At 46.0% G+C, this 25,312-nt stretch overlaps 1 protein-coding gene across 1 annotated transcript; it reads left to right on the top strand.

The window, feature by feature from the left end:
• The first annotated feature begins 513 nt into the window (after window positions 1-513).
• CA2 (carbonic anhydrase 2) lies at window positions 514-17,539 on the top strand. The gene is made up of 7 exons (XM_027973251.2): window positions 514-598; window positions 1,766-1,963; window positions 10,636-10,754; window positions 11,712-11,804; window positions 13,150-13,212; window positions 15,348-15,503; window positions 16,853-17,539. Exons 1-7 carry the CDS (start codon window positions 565-567, stop codon window positions 16,970-16,972), a joined length of 783 nt encoding a protein of 260 aa, XP_027829052.1. The 5' UTR covers window positions 514-564; the 3' UTR covers window positions 16,973-17,539.
• The last annotated feature ends 7,773 nt before the right edge of the window (window positions 17,540-25,312 follow it).

The following is a 25,312-nucleotide window of genomic DNA, read 5'->3' as shown; positions in this document are numbered from 1 at the left end:
AGGTCACGCTCCCCGCCCGGCGAGCGGGCGCAGGGCCGGGACCCCGCGCGGCGAGCCCCCCGGGGCTGGGGCCGCGGCGCGCGCGGGGCCGATGGGGCGCGGCGGCAGGGCGCGGGGGCCGGGGGTGCGCTCACAAAGGGGGCGCGGGCGGAGAGGCGCCGGGCCCGAGCGGTCCGCGCCCCGCGGGGGCTCGGGGCGCGCGCAGACGCTCCGCAGCCCAGTCCGCGCGGGGAGCGCGGGGAGCGCGGAGCCTCGCGGCCGCCCCGCGCGCGCTCCGAGGGAAGCCGGGCGGCCCGAGCGGAGCCCCGGAACCTGGCGCAGCGCCCCGCCGGCAGGGCGCTCTCCCCGCCCCCGGAGCCTCGCCCGCCCGGCCCGCCCCGAGCGCGCGGAGCGCACCTCCGCCCGCGCCCTCCTCCCCGCTGCGCCCGGGGCCGCCCGGGGCCCCCACCCCGGGGCCGCCCCCACGCGCGAAGGTGGCGGGCGCCTATAAGAGCCGACGACGGCGCGGCCCGCGGACACACGGCGCGGACACCTGAGCAGCAGCCCCCGGACCCCGGCGCGACCATGTCCCATCACTGGGGATACGGCGAGCACAACGGTGAGTGCGGAGCCCCCGGGCGCGGGGTCCCAGGCCGCTGTGGAGGAAGCCCCGCGCCCCGCGCCGGGCCGGGGAGGGGGGCGCGCATCGCCGCGGGACCCGCGCGCGGCCCCTCTCGGGTCGATCACCACCCTGTCCCGACCCAAGAGGACGCTAGGAAGGGGTGCAGCGAAACACTTTGAAATTAGGAGAGAAATTAGGAGACTCCCCCCTCCCACCGCCTTCATCCCCTCTCCCCTCGCATCCCCCGCCCCCGCTTCATTCTCAGCACCACCTGTGGCTAAGATTCTCAGCATGAACTGTTCCCGGGCTGGTGGTTTGAGTGCTTTGCGCTGACTTCTGAGTTTTCCTGATTTCCTGACTTCTGAGGTCAGGAGGTCCCCAGGAACCGAGTTTTTCGGGGCCACAGGTCTGGGTTCCCCCAGGCCAGCGGACGTACGAGCAAGATGTGTCTGGGGCATCTCTGAGCGTCTTGCGGGGTCTGGGGCTTGCCAAGTGACGGAGATTCCGACGCTTCAAGGCGAGGGGGCTGGCGGGGCGGTGACTCAGTCCTTGCCTCTAGCAGAACTGAGGAAGGAGTCTCCCTCTTCGGGAGAGTCTTTAGGAAGCTTGCTCATTCAAATCCTAATCACAAACCCAGGGTCAGCTGCTCAGTTTCAGTAAAAGAAGCATAAAAATAGCTAACATGTATGTGACGCTCACTGCTTGTTCTAAAAGCGTTACATGGATTGATGTTCTCATACCAACCTTTATAAGCCAGATGCTATCGGTACCCCATAATACAGAGGGGAAAACTAAGGCACAGATCAAATGTTTTCCCAAGGTTGCTTGCTAAATCATTTTAGTGGTGTCCTACTTTTTGCGACCCCATGGACTGTAGCCCTCCAGGCTCCTCTGTCCATGGGATTCTCCAGGCAGGAATACTGGAGTGGGTGGCCGAGCCCTTTTCCAGGGGATCTTCCTGACCCAGGGATTGAACTGGCGTCCCTTGCGTCTGCCTGCATTGGCAGGCGGGTTCTTTACCACTAGCGCCACCTTGTATACAGCTCTGAAGTGCTATCGCCAGAATTGGAGCCAAGCAGGTCCAAGAATCATTGCCCTTTCCCCGGAGGTGGGGTGTGCCCTTCCCCACATTGTGGGGGTTCACACGTCTCTGCTCAACCCCAGGCCCTGAACACTGGCATAAGGACTTCCCCATTGCCAACGGAGAGCGCCAGTCACCCGTTGACATCGACACCAAGGCCGTCGTTCCCGATCCTGCTCTGAAGCCTCTGGCCCTTCTCTATGAGCAAGCAGCTTCGCGGAGAATGGTCAACAATGGTCACTCTTTCAACGTGGAGTTTGATGACTCGCAGGACAAAGCAGGTCAGTGTTTACAAAATAACTTGTATGTCAGTAGCCGCTCTTTTCCCAGCTTAACAGGCGCAGGACCCCCACTTAATACTACTGATCGTCTTCGTTGGATTTCAGCCTCTGGGAAGCAGGCTAATTTCTTTGAAGTGGCAGGAGCTGTTTCTCCCTGTCCGCTTCCCGGTTTCTATGTAGGGCATTGAATAACTGTGCTATGCCTGAGAAAAGTCGAAAAAGGGCAGGGCCCCTTGGCAATAGAGATCAGCAATGAGGAGACTTGCAAAAGGTGGACTGTTTAGGATTGGTCTTCAAGGTAGCATGCAGAAGGGCGATGAGAACCTGCTCCTTCAAAATCCTGAAATTCTCAGAAACACTGTGTGTGAATATTTTCTCAGCCTTGGGCCAGGGTGATAAAGCTGGCTGTGTATCTCGGCGTCCACCCAGAAGTTCATTCCATAAATGAAGATGCTTTAGACTTGGTGGACATACCTTGCTGACAAAACCAGTTACTGTAATTTATTTGTGGTAGTGCTGTTTACAGAACTCTCTTTGACTGCTGCTTCTTTTTATAATTTTTTTCTTGCTTAGAAGTAGGAGAACAATCCCCTTCAGACACAGTAGCAGCCTTCTTTGCCCAGTGGTCGATTTCCTGGCCAGCGCCCTGTTTTCCCGAGTGCTTTCCTCTGAAGGGCCCTGAGTGCACGGTGCTACAAACACGTTATGTGTGGTGGGGGTGTGGGCCTGGGGGTGTGTGGAGCATTGCGCAGAAGGAGAAGAGACAGATCCAACGTTCAGCAACGCTGTCAAAATGTTCGCGTAATGGCCTTCAGTGCGAGTATATAAATGTAATTAGAATCATTATAGTTGAGTTGCCTTGCCTTTTTCTGTATCCGATGTATTCAGTACCGTTTTGAAAAAATTCTTCCTTCCTCCTCTCCTGGGAATGATAGTAACTTAACCTCTCTACGTTTTTGTTTTCTTAACTGTAAAATTGGAGTATCTGTTGCAGCAGAAGGGTTAAATGGGACAGATATATAAAGCCCAGCGCCTGGCACCTGAGATTCCTCTGTAAATGGCCATTGCTGTTGTCGGCTCTTCACACCACTTGGCTGCCTTTGTCACGCAACTGCTGTCGCTGTTGCACCTCTGATGAAAACTTTTGTTTTGTTTTGTTTTTTCATGGTAGCTAGTGAATAGGATTTATTAAAGAGAAAAAAAGTAAAGGTTTTCCGTTCAGTTCAGTCGCTCAGTCGTGTCCGACTCTTTGCGACCCCATGAATCGCAGCACGCCAGGCCTCCCTGTCCATCACCAAATCCCGGAGTTCACTCAGACTCACGTCCATCGAGTCCGTGATGCCATCCAGCCATCTCATCCTCGGTCGTCCCCTTCTCCTCCTGCCCCCAATCCCTCCCAGCATCAGAGTCTTTTTCCAATGAGTCAACTCTTCACATGAGGTGGCCAAAGTACTGGAGTTTCAGCATTAGCATTATTCCTTCCAAAGAAACCCAGGGCTGATCTCCTTCAGAATGGACTGGTTTTTAAATTGCTTTAAAATTACTTCTTACCACTTGATGATATTTTAAAATCTTATAACACTTCCATATTTTTCCAAACATGCCAGTTATTATGTTAAACTGTGGACTGATTTTACATATGACATTATTACATAGTAATATGTTTTACCGTGAATATGTCCAGTTCTGATGGATTTCTACATGAGCAGTAACTGATGAGAGCTGGCTGCCTTTTTCTAACTACTCCTCTTGGTGAATAACACACACATTACTAAAGCACCTGGCTGGGTTTGATTGTGAAACAGATGAAAACCAAGTGGTTCCAACAGAGGCTCAAGTCCATGTCTTTAGAGACAGATGTATTATTCACTTAGTTTTTATAAAAGAAAAGAAAAATCTCACTAGCACCACCGTTACGTAAGACAAGCCAGGCACCCCGAGGTCAGGATGGAGCCGTGGTCCCTCGCTCGCCTCCCCTGAGCCGGTGCTGGGGATGCCTCAAGTAGGAAGACAAGAGCAATAGGTGCTGACAGTCACTTTGGCGGGTGCAACAAGGTGTTCCAAGGAAACATGGAAAGCAGGTTTGGAGTTGGCCCGCACAAGTAAGAAAAGACTTTTCAGGGTGAATAAGGTTTGAGCCTGAAGGATGAGGCCTGAAGGATTTCAGCGTCTTGGAGGAGACTCCCAGCAAAAGGAAGCAGGAAACAAGGAGGGCCTGGGAGAGCCAGGCGGGAGGCACGCTGAAAGCAAGAGGATCGAGCGCTGGAGAGGCTTGTTCCCCTTTACAGGCGAGAGGATCCTTTGTGACTTTGCCTGATACCTTCTTCAGCATTTGCAGGTGTTTTGATGAAACAAGGAAGCATTTTTCTCTAGAATATGAATATATTAAATGTTGATGTTAAGGGAAAACACAAAAATAAAACACAACCAAAGATAGCATGCAGAGAAACACCCTTTGAACTTTTTTTTTTTTAAGATCCTAGACTCTCAAGTTGGAACACACGGTGGAGATACTCTAGGCAAACCCACTTAAAATAAACATGAAGAAACGAATGCTCAAGAGTTTAGGTTACTTGCTAGTCGTCTCCTTCCTAGTTTGCTGGAATGAGACTAAATGGCAACCACTTAAAAAATGGAAACTGAATGAGAATCTTTAAATGACAGTCATAGGTAATGTCTAGTGTGTTCATCCCCATGCCATACTTTGAAAAACTGATATACTTTTCTGTTCTAAGTCTAAAAATTATGGTCATTCAGGTTTTTAAAATCTGTAGTCTATCATCTCTATTAGGAATTATTTTCACTGTGTTAATATTTTAAGATATCCTTTATTTTCTGTATTTAAATACTTCAATTGATTTACTCCCCTCCCCCGCAACCCAGTGAGGTATCAGTCTTCAGGAACTTTTCATAGGCTCAGATTTTCGGATAGATCCTAAATGCTCTTGAAGTGAAGTGAAGTGAAGTCGCTCAGTTGTGTCCGACTCTTTGCGACCCCATGGACTGAAGCCTACCAGGCTCCGCCCTCCATGGGATTCTCCAGGCAAGAGTACTGGAGTGGGGTGCCATTGCCTTCTCCAAGGGATCTTCCTGACCCAGGGATCGAACCCAGGTCTCTCGCATTCCAGGCAGACACTTTAACCTACCCACACTTACTTGGGTATGATGAACTGAACTGGTAGAATTTATTGTTATGTTTAAGCTTTCGAGAATTCTTTTTAAATATGGAGTTAATAGGCTTTAACTAGGAACTTGGGTTAAAGCTCTCCTCAACCTTCTAAGTGCCTTTAAAAAGAAGCCACCTGAAATTGATGGAAAAATGTTAATCCTGTTAGGTTTTTAAAATTATTAAAAAATAACTCCCCCTGTTGAGATCTTTTATTGCATTCTTTATCTGGGAGGAAAAGAATAGTAGTCAAATTATTAACTCCTGCTCACTTATTAACTTTTACTAATGAGTTTAAAACTCTCTTGCTGTATTGCAAAGTTAGAGGCAAATATTGAAAAACAGAGTTCGAATTCTTGGGCCAACCCATGAACAGTTGTGAGCAAAACCCTAAGCTTCTGTAAGATAAACTAAAGCATTCTAGACCCCATATTTAATTGTGTTCATGTCAAAGGGTTACTTAAAAAAAAAAAAAAAAAAAAAAAAGCTGTCAAATAATTGCCGTAAACCTGAAACTAAAAACTGCTGTCCTCTCTGTCTTCATTGTGGTTATGTTAGTGAAAGTAACAGCGAAACATCTCACTACTGAAAAAGAAATGGAATATGGGCATCTTTCCCTCAGATTTGTCTCTACTGACACTTGCTTTTTTAACCTTAGTAGGTAGCCCTAGAATGGCTGACCACTGCCAAAACCCCAGAATAGATTAAGTTTCAGATTCTCCATAGAAATGATTATTCACCTGCTAGAAATGTGTTTTTTAGTAGACTGTTTACTTCATTAATAGGAATCCCTTAAATTTTAATCTAAGGATTATTGGGAATGGTTTATTTATATTTTGAATTTAGGAGAGATTATTGACATTCAGCAAGGTCTGTAGTTGATTTGGATACATCTTATATCATGTGTATGCATGTTAGTAGCTCAGTCATGCCTGACTCTTTGTGACCCCATGGATGGTAGCCCTCCAGGCTCCCCTGTGCATGAGATTCTCCAGGGAAGAATACAGGAATGGGTTGCCATTTCCTTCTCCAGGGGATCTTCCCAACCCAGGGATTGAACCTGTGTCTCCCGCATTGCAGGCAGATTCTTTACCAGCTGAGCCACCAGGGAAGCCCTCACATCTTATATTAAGTAATATTAAAGTGATCAAGAAGGAAAAAATGTTAATGTTACATTTATAGTTTTTAATTTGTATTAGTAGCTAATTTGTTTCAATATTACTAAAATGAATCTTTCACAAGTAACATAATTTATGTAAGTAATATATATGAGGACAGATGATAATATTACATTCAGTGCTTCTGTTGTGTTTTATATATAGTGTGTATAACTAATGGAAGATCATGAAAGGTAAAATCTTCTCAGGCTCTTGATTCTGTGGTTTGGATTTAAATGAAGTTTGGAGGCATCTTGAACAGGACATTGGGTCTTGGAGTAGAAAACCCCATTCTTCTATCTCCATCGCTTGTGGAACACATTTCTGTGGTACAACAGATGATGGACTCTACACACACAAATGGCTGGATTTTTCCAGAGGGGAAAAAATGCCGTGAATAGCATTTGAAAAATAGCAATTTCTGCTATTCTTTAAAACTTTTTTTTTTTAATTAGAAAAACGAGTTTTTAAAGTGGAGTAGTTTAGAAAATGGCATGGAGCAATCAAATTAAGTAAAAGGAAGTAGACCCAGAATACTGTGTAAGTTTCCTGTCTTGAATCTCATCTTTCCTATTTCTCAAGTAGAAAGATGCACGCTGCCTTTATGAGTGTGTGGTGTTGCTCAATCGTGTCTGTTCTTTGCAACCCCATAGACCGTATGGAGTTGGAAATGACATTCCTTCCCCTGGAGAAGGAGATGACAACCCACTCCAGCGTTCTTGCTTGGAGAATCTCATGGACAGAGGAACCTGGCAGGCTACAGTTCATGGGGTCACAAAAAGTCAGACATGACTGAGTGACTAACATGCTAACACCTTTCCTAATTACAGTAGGGGCTTCCCAGGTGGTGCTCGTGGTAAAGAACCCACCTGCCAAGGCAGGAGACCCAAGAGACACTGGTTTGATCCCTGGTTTGGGAAGATCCCCTGGAGAAGGAAATGACCATCCACTCCAGTACTCTTGCCTGGAGAATCCCATCGGCAGGGGAGCCTGGTGGGCTACAGTCCACGGGGTTGCAAAGAGCTGGACATGATTGAGCGACCCAGTATACACTGTTTACAGTGGACTTCTCAGCTACATAGTAACATAGTCTCTTTTAACAGAAGCTTAAACAGATATCTGGTAATAGTAGGTTAGTCCTGAAAGTGTTTAATCATTGAACACTCAGGCATTTCTTTTTGTTTGTTTGTTTTAGTATTAGAAAGCCTTATATAATAAAAGCTCATGTTACTCTTGCCTAATTCTAAATCTTTATAAACTGTATAAACATGTATTTTTTAATGGTATATACAGTTATGAATTATATTTTCATCTTGGAAAAGTCTATTTGGGGGGCATAAGGATAATTATTTAATTCTTTCTTTGTTATCAGATTTAATAAAAGCACTTTTACAGTAATTTTTTTAAAGTTTTAAGAGATGTGATTTTATCTGAATACATCCAAATTCATGTTTCTTAATAGATCAGTAATATAACACCATTTTTTAAAATTTATTTATTTTTTTATTGAACTTTTTTCTTTTTTAATATAAGTTTATTTAATTGGAGGCTAATTACTTTACACTATTGTATTGGTTTTGCCATCCATCGACATGAATCCGCCATGGGTGTACATGTGTTCCCCATCCTGAACCCCCTCCCACATCCCTCCCCATCCCATCCCCTGGGTCATCCCAGTGCACCAGCCCCGAGCATCCTGTATCATGCATTGAACCTGGACTGGCGATTCATTTCTTATGTGATATTATACATGTTTCAATGCCATTCTCCCAAATCATCCCACCCTTGCCCTCTCCCCCAGAGTCCAAAAGACTGTTCTATACATCTGTGTCTCTTTTGCTATCTCGCATACAGGGCTATGATTGCCATCTTTCTAAATTCCATATATATTGTTAGTATACTGTATTGGTGCTTTTCTTTCTGGCTTATTTCATTCAGTATAATTGGCTCCAGTTTCATCCACCTCATTAGAACTGATTCAAATGTATTCTTTTTAATGGCTGAGTAATACTCCATTGTGTATATGTACCACAGCTTCCTTATCCATTATCTGTTGATAGACATCTAGGTTGCTTCCATGTCCTGGATATTATAAACAGTGCTGTGATGAACATTGGGGTACATGTGTCTCTTTCAAATCTGGTTTCCTCAGTGTGTATGCCCAGCCGTGGGATTGCTGGGTCATAAGGCAGTACTATTTCCAGTTTTTTAAGGAATCTCCACACTGTTATCCATAGTGGCTGTACTAGTTTGCATTCCTATCAACAGTGTAAGAGAGTTCCTTTTCCTCCACACCCTCTCCAGCAAGTATTGTTTGTAGACTTTTGGGTCACTGCCATTCTGACTGGTGTGAGATGGTACCTGATTGTGGTTTTGATTTGCATTTCTCTGATATTGAGTGATGTTGAGCATCTTTTCTTGTGTTTGTTAGCCATCTGTATGTCTTCTTTGGAGAAATGTCTATTTAGTTCTTTGGCCCATTTTTTTACTGGGTTGTTTATTTTTCTAGAATTGAGCTGCAGGAGTTGCTTGTATATTTCTGAGATTAATTCTTTGTCAGTTGCTTCATTTGCTATTATTTTCTCCCATTCTGAAAGCTGTCTTTTCACCTTGCTTATAGTTTCCTTTGTTGTGCAGAAGCTTTTAATTTTAATTAGGTCCCATTTGTTTATTTTTGCTTTTATTTCCAATATTTTGGGAGGTGGGTCATAGAAGATCCTGCTGTGATTTATGTCGGAGAGTGTTTTGCCTATGTTCTCCTCTAGGAGTTTTATAGTTTCTGGTCTTACTTTTAGATCTTTAATCCGTTTTGAGTTTATTTTTGTGTATAGTTATAACACCATTTTAACTTGTTCTCGCTTTTTTTAAAACAAATTCTTTCTTCTTCCTGGCCTATTGTAAGGCAGAGCTGTCAGCCAGAGGTTGTATCAGGAGCCACAGAAGGGTCCAGCCGCCTAGATATCTGCCAGCCAGCTCTATCTTTTCTTTGAAGAGTTGAACGTGTGCTGCTACCAGTTAAGCATATTTAGGTGAAGTTGTCCAAACAAACTTTATCATCAAGACCTTGTCCTTTGGTTTTCAGCCAAAGCTGAAGTTATCTTGGACTCATTACTCTGCAGAATTATAAGCCCAAACTAATAAAATTCATTTACGGCAAAAGGGGTTCTATTCCCAGTTCTAGAGAAATAAAACTGAAGTAGTAGAACTACCCTAATTTTAAAAGCTTTTAAATACGTCACTTTGTTGTTCAGTTGCTAAATCGTGTCCGACTGTTTATGACCCCACAGACTGCAGCACGCCAGGCTTCCCTGTCCTTTGCCATCTCCCAGAGTTTGCTCAAATTCATGTCCATTGAGTCAGTGATAATATCTAACCATCTCATCCTCTGCTGCCCTCTACTTTTGCCCTCAATCTTTCCCAGCATCAAGGTCTTTTCCAGTGAGTCAGCTCTTCACATCAGGTGGCCAAAGTATTGGAGTTTCAGCTTCAGCATCAGTCCTTCCAATGAATATTCAGGGTTGATTTCCTTTAGCACTGACTTATTTTATCTTACAATCCAAGGGACTCTCAAGAGTCTTCTCCAACACCACAGTTCAAAAGCATCAATTCTTCGGTGCTCAGCTTTCTTTACAGTCCAACTCTCACATCCATACCTGACCACTGCGAAAACCATAGCCTTGACTAGACAGACCTTTGTTGGCATGCTTATTGTTTGACAGATTCTAGTGAGAAGTGACATCAGAGGTTGGCAAAGCCGGCTGAAGGTCGCTCTCTGGGCCGAGGCAGAGCAGAGGTTCCTGAGTTTGCAGGTGTGCGATGGCCCAGCGTTGGAAGGCGGCTGCCAGCGCCTCCTCACTGATTCACAGAGGAATTCGTAGTCCCCTGAAAATCTCCTCTCTCTGAAACCTGAACCTCTGACTCCCGAACAAACCTGGAAGGAAAGTGTCCTGTGCTCAGAAAACAGATGGGAAAAGCATCCATCCTTCTAGTCGGTACAAGTAAAGGCAAGAAAAAGGAACCAACAGTTGCCATGATTTCATCAGCTCTGCAAACTAAGCCGAGTCTAGATTTAATTTTCACAGAGTGAAAATGTTGCCTCAGGCATAAATTTAGTACTATAAAAGAAGACTGAAGACTGTGACATTCAGTACTGTGTGTGTCCCACATGCATATGGATGAGTTTGTGTGTGTGTAAGTGTGTGTGTGCCACCAGGCTCCTCTGTCCACGGGATCCTCCGAGCAAAAACACCGCGTCTCTTATGTCTCCTGCATTGGCAGCTGGGTTCTTTACCACTAGCGCCACGTGGCAAGCCCACATAAATATTATATGTATTTTTTTTTCATTTTAGTACTGAAAGACGGACCTCTTACTGGCACTTACAGATTGGTTCAATTCCACTTTCACTGGGGTTCATCTGATGACCAAGGTTCTGAGCATACTGTGGATAGGAAGAAATATGCTGCAGAGGTAAGAAACACTTTTTTCTCCTTCCAAAAGCTTAATTTGTAAATTTTAGTTCAGTTCAGTTCAGTTCAGTCGCTCAGTCATGTCCGACTCTGCGACCCCGTGAATCACAGCACGCCAGGCCTCCCTGTCCATCACCAACTCCCGGAGTTCACTCAGACTCGTGTCCATCGAGTCCGTGATGCCATCCAGCCGTCTCATCCTCTGTCGTCCCCTTCTCCTCCTGCCCCCAATCCCTCCCAGCATCAGAGTCTTTTCCAATGAGTCAGCTCTTCGCATGAGGTGGCCAAAGTTCTGGAGTTTCAGCTTTAGCATCATTCCTTCCAAAGAAATCCCAGGCCTGATCTCCTTCAGAATGGACCGGTTGGATCTCCTTGCAGTCCAAGGGACTCTCAAGAGTCTTCTCCAACACCACAGTTCAAAAGCATCAATTCTTCAGCACTCAGCCTTCTTCACAGTCCAAATCTCACATCCATACATGACCACTGGAAAAACCATGGCCTTGACTAGACGGACCTTAGTCGGCAAAGTAATGTCTCTGCTTTTGAATATGCTGTCTAGGTTGGTCATAACTTAAATTTAGCTCAAACCATTTTCTTTACAAAGGCTCTTTATATTTGCTTCTTATACCTTTATTTGTGATATTACTGTTAATGCCCCAAAGCTTTCTCTAAGACGTCCTAAGAACAACATTTGCGTAAAAATGAATTCAACTTGGAGGATCGTGTTTTAATGTAAAATCTAGAAATAAATGTTCCTCAAAGGTATGCAACGCTTTGTCTTAGAGTTGTTGAAGGAATCACTTGCTATTATGCCAAGTCGTGGACAATTAGAATTAAAATACAAGTTTAGATTTATAATTCTCCACGTTTTCACTTTCTTTCGTGAGCTCTAGCTGTGAAGATGACTGTGTAGGCTCTTACCACGTTTAATCATTTGCTGTCTGTGTTTCTGCTTCAGCTACACCTGGTTCACTGGAACACCAAGTACGGGGACTTTGGAACAGCAGCACAACAGCCTGATGGACTGGCTGTTGTGGGTGTTTTTCTGAAGGTTAGTTGATGGCCCAGTTCTTTCCCCAACCCCCTCACCTGTTTCCAAAACAGGTGAACTGGACAGAACATGCATGACAAATAGGACTTTCTACAAAAAGCCTAGGAAATGCCTTTGGCTCTGAAGTATTTAGGGGGTTATTTTCCTACATATCTGCTAACCGCAGTGGAGATAGAGACAAAAAGACAATTCCAGAGGTATTTCTTAGGTAGTATTTGGATGTAAATGTGAAGGATGTTTACACATGAAATATGAAATGAGAAAAAGCAATACTTGGGATAAATGCTAGTACTTTTTTTTTTTTTCCTTATTCAGCCTTAAGCTAGGTAGTACTATTCCGTGATAGAGGATGCTAAATTAAGACCAGGTTTTGGAGGAGTGAAGGACAGTGGCTCCACGTTGCAGAATCCAGGCAGCGTGAGTGGGACACACCGACTGAGCTGCCCCCTGGATAGTTATGAACCCAGTGGAGAAAGGGCTGGGCTACAGATTCGTGGTCCTGGAAATCCTGTGTCAAGGTGCCAGCCACACACACAAGTGACGAGTGAAGTGGAAGTGGCTCAGTCGTGTCCAACTCTCTGTGACCCCATTGACTACAGTCCCTGGGATTCTCCAGGCCAGAATACTGGAGTGGGTATCCTTTCCCTTCTATGGGGGATCTTCCCAACCCAGGGATCGAACCCAGGTCTCCCGCTTTGCTGGCAGATTCTTTACCAGCAGATTCTTTATCAGCCGCCAGAGAAACCCAAGAATACTGGAATGGGTAGCCTATCCCTTCTCCAGAGGAATGTCTCGACCCGGGAATCACACCGGGGTCTCCTGCATTGCAGGCAGATTACCAGCTGAGCTACTATGAGTGTCAATGAGATCATGCAAGGAAACCCTGACGAGAGGGGTTGACACTACTCAGCAAGCAACCCTGAGAAACTGCAGACTGGGAGGAAAGACCCTGATTAAATGATCAGTGGGGAATACAGGAGTCAAGGGAAATTTGGGAGGCTGGAGGACAGAAGGAAAGGTCGAAAGAAGGGGGATTTTGCAAAGGAAGGAAGACAGTAGCGCAAAATTCTGCATGAAGCTTAACTCGAGCATTTGAACAGTGCTGTTGACTTTGGCAGTTGGAGGTCACTGGTGACATCCGAAAGGGTAATTTCAGGTGAACCGCAGGGCCAGAAGCAGGTTGTCAGTGAAAATAGGGGAATCAGACTAAGTCTGATGGGTGGCATGTAGCTAGTGGTGGGTTTTGTTTCACCATTTGGAGAAATTATACCTTAGAGCTGCCCTAATCAAAAAACGGTGTGGTGCCAACTGTACATGCTGTCTTGTCCTTTGTGTCTTTCTGTAGGTTGGTGATGCTAACCCAGCTCTCCAGAAAGTCCTTGACGTGCTGGATTCTATTAAAACAAAGGTACAGTTCAGTTTTTTTGACACCTGAATAGGGTACCTATCTTCTATACCGAACGTATTTTTAAAAATTCTTTTGCTCAAGCTGAGCAGTCTCGGTTTGATGGGTGGTGCTTAGATGAGCCCTTAATAAAGGTAACATGTTGCTCATATGTTTATGTAACTTAATCTTTATCCCAAAGTTGATCCTAATGCTTGTATAATTATCTGACTTGTATTTATTTAATCTTGCTTCATTTGAACATCCATATGTAAGAGTCAGAGAAAACCATGATTGCAAGGAGGCTGGACCACCTGATCCAGTTATTGACTCTTCATAGCGCAGATATTTCTTGAGTACTTACTATATGCTGGTCACTTTGTTAGTCTAGGAAATGCAATGGAGAACACGATGAGTAAGGTCCTGCTTTGTGACCTCTTTGAATTCGTGTTTACATCTACTGCACAGCATAGCTGTGCTGAGGTCATGGGGCATCTGCTTATAAATACTGCTTTCAGCAGCAGCAACCTGGCTTTATCAAAGTAGCATCTATCTTCTGAAGCCTTGCCTGTTACCCTGAGCTTGACTCCCTTGATGGTATAGAATAAACCTGATCCTACAACACTAGTTCAGAAGGCTATAGGCACCACCACCCCCACCACCATGTTCACTGCGGCTTTATTCACAATAGCCAAGACAGAAAGAGCCTAAGTATCCAGTAACAAGTGCATGGAGAAAGAAGACGTGGGTAGATAGAGATAGATGGGGCTCCCCAAGGGTTCAGTGGGTGCAGAATCCGCCTGCCAAAGCAGGAGGCGTGGGTTTGATCCCTGAGTTGGGACGATCCCCTGGAGGAAGGCATGGCAACCCACTCCAGTATTCTTGCCTGGAGAATCAGTCCCATGGACAGAGGAGCCTGGTGGGCTACAGACCATGGGCTTGTAAAAGAGTCAGACAGGATTGAAGTGACTAAGCTCAAGATATAGAGAGATAAAATGGACTCAGCTGTACAAGAGAATGAAATCATGCCATTTGTGACGACATGGATGGGCCTTGAGAGTATTAGGCTAAGTGAGATAAGTCGGATAAAGAAGAACAAATCCCAGATGAACTAGTGGAATCTAAACAAGTAAGCAAAGAAAACAAACACAAAACCAGCTCACAAATACAGGGAATCGATGGTGGTTGCCAGAAGTGGCAGCGGGGAGGCCAAAAATGGATGAAAGGGGTCAAAAGGTACAAATTTCCAATTATAAAATAAAGATGTTTGGGGATTGACTTATAAGTAAATCAAAATCAATGCTATAGTGACTGTAGTTAATAACATTGTATTGCCACTTTGAAAGTTGCTAAGAGAAGATTTAAAAGTTCTTATCACAAGAAAAGGAAATTCTGTAACTGTTTATGTTGAGAGATGTTCACTAGACCTATTATGATCATTCGATAATATATTCAAATATTGAATCATTACATTGTATTCCTGAAACTAACATATGTCAACTACATCTCCAAAAAACCAACTAAACCATCCTTCGCTTGAGCCCGTTTTCTCGCAGCCTCTCACCTACGCCCAAGCTCATTATCTCTGTCCCCTTTAACTAGTCTTACCTGACAACTGTCTCTCTGCAGCGACCTGTCACTCTTCGGACAACTCTTTGCTGTTGCTGCTGTTTCTCTAAAGTGCAGTGTCCAGAGCTAATTGCAGCTTTTCAGTTCTGGTTGAACCACGAAACAGTACAACAGGACAATTACCTCCTCATCGAGGATACCGTCTACATATTCTGTTCCTACATCCTAAAATCGCAGCATTTTGGTGGCAGCAATTTCACTTTAAATACCGGCTAAGATCAGTTAATGACTTAATGAAAAAGATAAGGGATTGTTTGAGAGGACAGATGAGCAAATGGACAGGGGAAATTGATAGGTTCTCTTGCTTATATCTGCTAATCTAAGTTTCCCTGTCGAATGTCTTCTGTTAATTTCTTTTATTCTGTTTCCTGGTGAATATGGAACGTCTCTTTTTTAAAAAAAAAAAAAAAAAGGAAGATGTTTGACTCTCAAAGTTGAATGTTTCTGTTTCCCCTTCTCCTGCGTCCCCCCCTCCCCCTCACTCTGATCACGTGATGTTGTTTAACCTGTGTCTTTTCCTTGTGTTCCAGGGTAAGAGTGCTGACTTCCCTAACTTCAATCCTAGCAGCCTCCTTCCTAAAGCCTTGGACTACTGGACCTACCCCGGCTCACTGACCACCCCTCCTCTCCTCGAAAGTGTGACCTGGGTCGTGCTCAAAGAACCCGTCTCCGTTAGCAGTCAGCAGGTCCGTTTGCTCAAGTCAGGGGGAGCGCTTAGTCCAGGCGGAAGGGCTGGACCTTTGGAAGCAGACAGACCTGGGCTTCCATCCTCCTGCTGCTCCTGGCACCAGCAATAGTGCTTACAGATGTAGCTAGCACCCAGCAAGAACTTGCTGTTGCTAACCGTAACCTTAGGCAATTGCTTCTTTTTACTCTGAAGTTGGATAACATAGAAGATTACCTGAGAAAGGTGTCTGTCACCTAGTGCATGCATTTTTTTTTTTTTTTTTTTGTACATTAGGAGGAATCTGAAGCCTGGAACAAAGAGATTTTATATTCAAGGGTGCATAGCTATGGGTGATAATTTCCTGCCGATGGCTCACTCACCTAAGAGCTTACTGTGGTTTATTTATATCAGAATACATCCTGAATTCAAACAGAGTTGGGGGTCATCCCTTGGATAAAAAGCATCTATTGAAAGTCCCTCCAAGTTGCGTTAGCAGCTTAGACCAGACATATATTTCCTATAGAGCGTAGTTTGTGCTGTTCAGCGCGCCGCAATGACAATGGTTGTGTGTGTTAACAATAGTTGACTGGCACGGAAATTGACTTTCGACTTCCTTGGAGGTGACCAAGGGAATTTTGTTTGGCAAAGAGACCAGATTCAAGGCTACTGATTCTCTGGCAGCTGCCTTACTTCCCAAACCACCATTCTTCATTTAGATAAAGTCATGCTTAGTGAAAGGGAAGTGACACTTTGAGAAGCAGCCTCAGAGGAGGAGGGAGCTGGGGGAGGGCTGCCTGGGTCACGTCGCTCTGCTGGGAACTCACACGAGCTTAAAAGGAAATCAGAACTACCCAGTGATAAGGACTGGAAATCCCAGCATGGGCAGATTTAATCCTGTGTGTCTGTAAATTGAAGCAGAGACGTCAGGCATCATTCCACCCCGGAGCCTGCAAACCCGAGGTCACTTTGTCTAATTGTACCTATGCTGATGTTTATCTTCCCTGGGGCAGAAAACAAAACCTTAATTTGGATCTAGAATTGTTATTATTACTTTACATCTCCAAAATATTTTATAGACTTTTGATGTTTGATTATGTAATTAAAAGAGGAAAAAAGAAGCTCATTGTAAATTTCCTTCACATCACAGCAAGATGTTGTATTTATTCTGTAGAAATTAATTTGTTGTATAAAAGTATATATATGTAGTCTATATGTCATTATATCTCTGTTGAGAATCAAATTAAATTTTGAACATTGCCATCTGAGACTGTGAATGCTGTATTTCAGGATTTAACACAAGCATGATAATTGAATGCTCTAGTGAAACTTGTATTTTTGATGCTTTTTATCTTTAATTTTGTCTTTTAGATGTTGAAATTCCGCAGTCTTAACTTCAACGCAGAGGGTGAGCCTGAACTCCTGATGTTGGCCAACTGGCGTCCGGCTCAGCCGCTGAAAAACAGACAAGTCAGAGTTTTCCCCAAATAAGGCGGCCCCGGGGTGGCATCGGGGGGAGAGCCTTTGGGCCTCCCTTTAGCTTAGCACAAGCCCACCTTGGTGAACTGGGCCCTCGCTGCTTTGCATCTGGCTTTCTTGACCCTTCATCTCTCACCTGACGTGCTTACTACTAAAATGTGAAAACCTAGGCCAATTGTCATGATTGACAGATTTGCTGTGACTGGTGCTTTGCTTATGATAGTAGCCTTTATGGGACAGAGAATATAAGAACCTAGATTTTGCTCACAGAATGTAGGGTAATGAGCACTCACGATGGTTCAGTAAAATGCTATTTTTAAAATATAGGAAGGTAGGCTGATTGAGTGCAAATCTATATATGGGGGTAAACTGAACTGTGTAGTATGAATCAGGCAAAATGGTGATGGACAGGGAGGCCTGGCATGCTGTGATTCATGGGGTCGCAAAGAGTCGGACACATGACTGAGCGACTGACCTGAACTGAGCTGAACTGAAAATAGTCTTGATCCTATGTAATGTAAATCAGATAAATGTTTGTGATTCCAAGATGGTATAATAAAGAAAAACTTTAAATTCGTATATATTTGTAGCAATGGTATTTTAATTATGCTGTGATTTAGTGATTTTTGAACTATAGAGATGTAAATGAATTATCTATAAAAATTGTTATAGTTGTGATACAGAGTATATTTCCATTCAAATAATATATCATAACTTAATAAATACTGTATTTTAGATACATTCTCTAATAAAATCTGGAATTCTACCTTGTATTATTTTATTTTATGCTGGGCAGTGGGGAACGGTGAAGGAGCAAATGTACACTTTTTTAATTCATATGAATTCACTGTAAATAATAAGCCATCATAATTGGCTTACTCATAATCAAGAGTCTCCACAGAAGGACACACCCTGAAGGTTATCTGTATTTGCCATGCGCTCTTGTGAGGTTCCTGAGCCCTGGCTCATGTGATCTCCATGAGGGTAGATCCTGAGAAAGGAGAGGAAGTGGTTACTAGAACAGCAGGAGGGGGGAGGGGAGACTTCCCGAATCAAGATATGCTCCCGGGAAATGCAGCAAATAAAAATCCATTTTATTCGAAAGAGGAATCCCAGTGGTCCCCAGAAGTGAGAGTCATCTGAATCTTCGGAAGGTGAGTCATACCTGCTCCAGGTGGGAAGAAGCAGGGTGAGCAGATGAAATGCCAGTCTCCTGCGCCCGCGGCTGTCTTGGATTTAGCTCCACACCCAGACCCTGGGGTGTCTGGCTAATGAGTTACTCTTGCAAGCCAAGTTTAACACACGACTCAGGTTCCACACTTTGTGGGGTTGGGGGGCGGGGAGGCAGGGGGAAACCTCTTTGTTACCAGAGATAGAGAAGTCACTAACTCACTCTCACCTGCTTTGCTAAAGAACTGAGCTGAGTTTTCTGTAAAAGAACGATCACAAACTTTGGAGTTTGATGGTCTGTTTTGAATCCCTTCTCAATCTCTATGACCCTGGGTGTAAAGAGAGGATAACACCCAGGATATTCATATTATATGAGGTAATGTCTGGTGTATAGGAGGTGGTCGAAAATAATGCATTTTAAGCCCGTGTGTGTGTGTTTAAGCCCGTGAGTCTGTTAACTTAGTTTCCTGGAACAAGGCTTCTCTAATTTGTTGTTTCTTGTTTTGAGTGGGGGACCCACAGGACAACCTTAAACAGAACTGTGTATGAATTAAAACTAAATCTACTCCAGGTGAACTGCAGAGGGCTCTTCTAAATATGAAAAATTTAACTAGTGTATATTTTTACACATTGGTTTTCAGTTATATGCTGAAGCAGAAACTTGTCAACACTGAGTTCTATATATAGGTGAGTTATGATGTTCTTGGTGTACAATGATCTCTAAATTTTGTAATAAAGATATTTTATACCACTCATAGCCAGAAACACATGTAATCAAGGAATACTATTTTCTTGATCTTTTGGGGGGGAAAGACTCACAAATATTCTAATTTATTCCAGTGCTTTTCAGATGTTTCATCAAAATATCCTTTAAAGCAGAGAAGAAATTCCTTAGGCACAGTTCAGAGCAGATCATTACTTCTTTAGAGTTTCATGTTTTACAAAATTTATTCAAAATGTCCATCTTACTCTGTATTATAGCCATGTTTATTTTTAATATAAAATGTTACAACTGGCTTATTGCAGTTAATAAAATTGGCACTGGGGTATTGTTTATCCTGCAGCTTATTGTCACCTCTGGTTATCAGGTGTACTTGCTGGGACCTGGGTAGCCCCAGTTTGAGAAGCACTGTTAAAGTAATGTTGAGAGGCAGGAAAGAATAATTTAAAGCTAAATATTGAGGATTTGGATTATATTTATTTCTCCAAGGACAGCTGTTAGTTTTAAATGGCTCATTACTTTAACGGATATCATAATTGGCATTAGTATGTTTACATTTTTAAGCTACATTTGAATTTCTCTTTTGAATCTCACAAATAGGATCCTCAGTTATTCACACTGAATTAGAAGAAGGAAGGTAACCTAAATGATACTCTTGTAGGCAGAACAGTGGCCCTCCAAAGATGCCTGCATCCTGAAACTGAATGTTACCTTACCTGGTAAAAGAGACTACACGTTTAGCTACAGTAAGGGTTGTGAAATGAGGCAATTATCCATTGCAACCACTGGGGTTCTGATAACAGGGAGACACGAAGGTTGGGAGCAGAAGGAGGAGATGGGACGGCGGAAGCAGAGAGGAGGGATGAGCCCTCCGGCAGGGGAGCGGGCAGCCTCCAGACTCAGGCAGAGGCAGGGCACAGGCGCCTATCTGGAGCCTCGAGAAAGAACCAACCCGGCTGACACCTGGGTCTTCGCCTGTAAGACCCACTTTGGACTCCCGGCCTCTGGACAGGCCAAATACCACCCCTGCTGTGTTAAGCCGCCGAGTGCGTGGGGTGATTTGTTACAGCAGCGATGAGAACGTGATACTGATGCAGGAATTACTTGACCCTGCGTGTGGAAATAAACGAGGTCAGCGGCTTCCTCCGTCCAGCCTGCGAGCCCGGGGAAACCGTTCCTCAGCCCAGACTGTTCCTCGTCTCCAGCCCTAGCTGTGAAATCTTGCCTGCTCGTGGACGCCGGGCTCCCACATCAGGTCTTGACGCCGATGGCCTCCTCCCCTCGGGACTGCGGTCGGACACCTCGGTCTCCCTTCCAGCCTCGGGAGCCCCTGGAGGGCAGCTTTCATTCACTGCCCAGCGCTGTGTGCACAGCTGGGGCTTGGCGCCCGCGTGTGGGATGGAATTAGTCAGGGGGAGCCTTCGAGGGGAGTGAACTTTGTCCTAGACCTGAAGCCAGCGCAGTGGGTGGGTGTTGGAAGGGCCCCTGCTGAGGGATGTGTGCGCTGCCCTTGTGTGCAAAGAGGAGGCAGCTCTTTATTTACTGAGCCTCACCTCCGCCTCCCCCGGCCCACCCTCATCCACAGTCCTCCCAGCCGTGGTGCCAGGGCCACTGAAAACTCAAACTCGCACCTAGAGAGCATCTCAGTCTCTGCTGGTTGAGGCAGTTCATTTTCGTACGATTCCTCTCTCTAGCTCCACACCAGCCCACACAGAGGTCAGGCCTGGTGACTGGCGCCGCCCTGGGTCTGTAAGAGGTCCCCGCGGCCGCGGCCTCTGCCGGGGAGGGGCTCGCCCAGGCCGGCCCTGGCCTCGCTCTGGGTCTGCAGGAGCCTGTCTCCTCTGGTCCCTGGCGGCGTCCACAGGCGACCTCACCCCCGCCGCCGCCTGACGGAAAAGCCCTGTTATCCCCTACAGCCCTGGGGCGCCCGGGTGGATGTTGTTTCCAAAGGAAGCAGAAGGGCTTCCTGGTGCCCCGGGGGTCGGGAACCTACCTGTCCCTGCAGGGGGCACGGGTTGGATCCCTGGTCTTGGAGGATCCCACGTGCCCCCGGGCAGCTGAGCCTGAAGGCTGTGCGCCTGGAGTGTGTGCTCCGCAACCAGAGAGAAATGGTTCACAGCGAGGAAGACCCCGCAGCCGCGAATAAACAAGCAAATGAATAAAAGGACGCAGCGTGTAAGGGAAGCCCCTTTCACCGCAAAAACCACGGGATCAGCTTCTCTCCTCTGACCCGGTGCCTGCGGTGCTTGCTTCCCCTTCATCACCCAGATTTGACCCGGCAGGCAGATGGGGGAGATGAAGACGTGGGTAGCCGACCTCTTTTCTAACTTTCCCTCCCCTCCACCTCTTTCCACTGGCCAGAAAGATAGGCTGGCCCGTCTTCCTGTACAACAGGACCCTGTCTTATATACTCTCTTTTCTTTTGGAACCGACATTCACCAGGACCCTTCCCCAGAGTCATGGTAGCAGATAAAATGCACATGAAGAAAGCTGGTTTCATAGATGAAGGTCCATCAGAAAGTATTTCCACATTTCTATCCACATTGCCCCCAGCAAGATGCTGCTACTGAAGACTTCAAGAGGTTCCTTTACCCCACTTGGTAAAAATCTACAAGATATTTAACCTGTTTCTCCCCCTTTCTTCCCCATTCTTCCTCAGTCCGGGACCCTTACTTTCACTGTGAGATAAATAGCGCTTAAAAATGTCAACAAAGGTGGCAGCGTCACTTCTCATCTAGGATTTTTAACAACCTGTTTGATGGCATGAGATGAGAGAATGCTGAGGCTCTGATACTGAAAGGTTCACGTTCCACAAATAGAGGATCACATAACTTCCTCTACATGTGTGACACCCTGAGGTATGATGGTCCTTCTGCGGGAGTGTGGGTGGGTGGGAGGCGGGGAGGAAATCGCATCATGAGGATGCCTGATGGAGTTACATTCTGCAGAGGATCATGGTGGCCTCACTATTGAGGACTTGCTTCCCTGGTGGCTCAGCTGGTAAAGAATCTGCCTGCAATGCAGGAGACCTGGGTTCAATCCCTGGGTCAGGAAGATCCCCTGGAGAAGGAAATGGCAACCCACTCCAGTATCTTTGCCTGGAGAATCTCATCGACAGAGGAGCCTGGTGGGCTACAGTCCATGGGGTCGCCAAGAGTCAGACATGACTGAGCGACTTACATCCAACACACTTACAAGGAGCGACACCTGGAAGGAGGCTCAAAAGACATCCCAGCCCTCAGCCGACAGGGTCCTGCAGGCTCACTGGAGAGACTGAGCCCAGCACAGCCCTGCCCTCAGCCGACAGGGTCCTGCAGCTTCACTGGAGAGACTGAGCCCAGCACAGCCCTGCCCTCAGCCGACAGGGTCCTGCAGCTTCACTGGAGACACTGAGCCCAGCCCCCTGCACACGGGCCCCCATGGGAGCAGTGGCTGCCACCTCTGCCACCCAGGCTGCCAGCCCCAGGCATCTGCAGGTCTTGGCCACACGCCTCTGGGCTTTGGACATCTCCGAGGTTTTAGAGACGGTATTGCTCTGGGACCTCCTTTTAGAAGAGGGAGCCTAGCTTGCCTGGTCGAGGCCAGCACCGCCTCCTGGAGCAGGGCTCTCCAACCCTCGGTCACTAGTCTTTCTCTCCATCCATTCACTCCACCTGAGTTTCTACTTTGCAAAAGTTTCAAGTCTGCCAAAGCTTTCAATGCTTTGTTATCTGAAGACTATTCTCAAAAAGTTCTGGCAGGAAGAATGATGTCTTCTGGCTTTGAGACCTGTGTATGAACATAGAATTTCAAAACAATTTTTTGTTAAATACACCCCCCCACCCCCCGCAATGGTTGGCTGGGTGTGCTTCTCGAGTACAAGGTGTCTTATTTACGGCTCTCTTGGGGAAGCCACCCGGCTCCTTTAGGACCCAGTAGTGAAGTAGAGTTTTGCGCTACGTCTCTTCCCATGTCGCTCCTGATGCATGTTGTTCGGTCACTAATTCGTGTCGGACTCTTCTCGACCCCGTGGACTGCAGCACGCCAGGCCTCCCTGTCCATCACAATCCCCCAAAGCTTGCCCAAGTTCATGTCCATCGAGTCAGTGATGCCATCCAGCCATCTCATCCTCTGTCATCCCCTTCTCCTCCTGCCCCCAATCCCTCCCATCATCAGGGTCTTTTCCAATGAGTTGGCTCTTCACATGAGGTGGCCGAAGTACTGGAGTTTCAGCTTCAGCATCAGTCCTTCCAGTGAATATTCAGGACTGATTTCCTTTAAGATTGACTGGTCTGATCTTTTTGCAGTCCAAGGGACTCTGAAGAGTCTTCTCCAACACCACAGTTTAGCGGCATCAATTCTTCTCCTCATGTATACATCCTTGAAAATAGAAAATCCAGCTATTGCTGACCAATGCAAGCTGATTTTACAGAGGGAACAGAAGTGAGGTTTTCACCTCACACAGTGTAGAATTTCACCACCCAGATCCCCCTCCCCGCTCCTTCCTCCAGGACCCCACATTCCCCTGGACTGCGGTCCCGTGTCCCTGCAGCCTCCCTCGGGCCTCACTTTCGCCTTGATTTCTAATGGAGAACAATCTAGTGCCGTCTTCCCTCCTCCTCCTCATGATACAGACACGTGCAGGCCCGTATGTGCGTGCACATACGATGCGTGTGTGAACCTGTGTGCACACCTGCACACACACAGATATCCACCTCTCGATGCTGCTCTACACTTAAGCGCACGAAAGGTCAGCAGAGGGGAGTTCCTCCAGCTCAAGAGCCATGCTCCATGAAAGTGGCAGGGACAGTGAAAGTGAAGTCGCCCAGTCACGCCCGACTCTTTGTGACCCCGCAGACTGTAGCCACCACGCTCCTCCGTCCATGGGATCTCCCAGGCAAGAATACTGGAGTGGGGTGCCATTTCCTTCTCCAGGGGCTCTTCCCCACCCAGGAATTGACTCCGGGTGTCCTGCCTTGTAGGCAGACGCTTTACCATCTAAAAGTGGCAGAAGAATCACAAATATTTATTTTTCTTATGACATTGCTTCTAATTATTTTACTGTATATGTATTATCTATCATGCTGTCAATGTGTGAGTGAGTGAAAGTCGCTCAGTCGTGTTCAACTCTCTGCCACCCCATGGACTATACAGTCCATGGAACTTTCCAGGCCAGAATACTGGAGAGGGTAGCCTTTCCCTTCTCCAGGGGATCTTCCCAACCCAGGGATCGAACACAGGTCTCCCATATTGCAGGCAGATTCTTTACCAGCTGAGCCACAGGGGAAGCCCATGCTGTCAGTACAATAAAGTAAAAAGAAAGCCTCTTTCCCAAATGGAGGCTGGGGGCTCAGGCACTAGAAATATTCAGTACATCCCATTTCCCACAGCAACTGTGGCGGAAAAGGTCATAAACGCAAGCTTTGTGGTCATGCCTCCGCAGCGCTATGTGAAGGAAGACGTGCTTATCCATACTTGTGTGAGGGATGGTGGCCTGGGGGCTGTCCTGTGACGCTGTCAACCCCTAGCCCCAACCCTGCGTTTTCTCCAAACTGCTGAGGTTTGGGGACCAAACACAAGAACAGGACTCGCTGGGGCGGGCTGCCAGCCTCCAGGGCAGGGGAGGTGGTGCAGAATTTGAGAACGTGGAGTGGGCCAGGCTTGGCCGTTACAGAGCCTGGCTCAGAGCAGAGATGCAACTAGAGCTCATATAGATATTGCTGAATAAATGTACTTTAAAGTCAAATGCAATGAAACGAGTTCTAGGGAGAGACGTGGGTGACAGTTACACAACCATGTGGATAGGCCTGATACCACTGAACTGTCAACAATGATTAAAATGATATATTTCATGCGGATTTTATCACATTTTTTAAAATGTCAGATGTGCATTCTTTTTCACTTCCCACTGTTGCGTCATTCACTTTTCCCTTCTCAGTGGAAAACAGACACAAGACAGAACAGATACGCACAGTCTCACTTGAAAGGTAGGTAGGGCATGAAACAAGACTGGATCCCCAGCACGAGCAGAATTTAAGGGCAACAAATGTTGTGGTTAATTGCAATGGGTTTTGGAATTAGATTCTCTCGATTCAGAGCCTGGCTTTGGAACTCTTAGCAGCATGAACTAGGGCAAGTTATGTAATCTCTTTAAATCTCCTTTCCCTCATCTGTAAATTGAGGATTATAATACTAGCTCTCACATGAGATTTTTGGAAGCTAATCTGTGTAAAAGAAATACTATCATGCTTAGAAAACAATCAAAAACATCAGTAACAACTAGTAAGATGTTATAGACCCCCAAAATGACTAAAAATGAATTGTTTCCAGTATTAGTCCAACTCAGACCAGCCTGCGGCTCGCAGACAGCATGAATGATTCGGTTCATCATCTTCCCTCTCTTTCTCCCAGGGATCAGGACACCATCTGTGCTGCATTCTAGGACGATCCCCCCAAGAACTCTCGTGTGCCCTGATCATTCT

This window comes from Ovis aries, chromosome 9, assembly GCF_016772045.2.
Source record: "Ovis aries strain OAR_USU_Benz2616 breed Rambouillet chromosome 9, ARS-UI_Ramb_v3.0, whole genome shotgun sequence".
NCBI classification, from domain to species: Eukaryota; Metazoa; Chordata; class Mammalia; order Artiodactyla; family Bovidae; genus Ovis; species Ovis aries.
The sequence above is the reverse complement of the archived record's forward strand: the minus strand, read 5'-3'. Positions and strand labels throughout refer to the sequence as shown.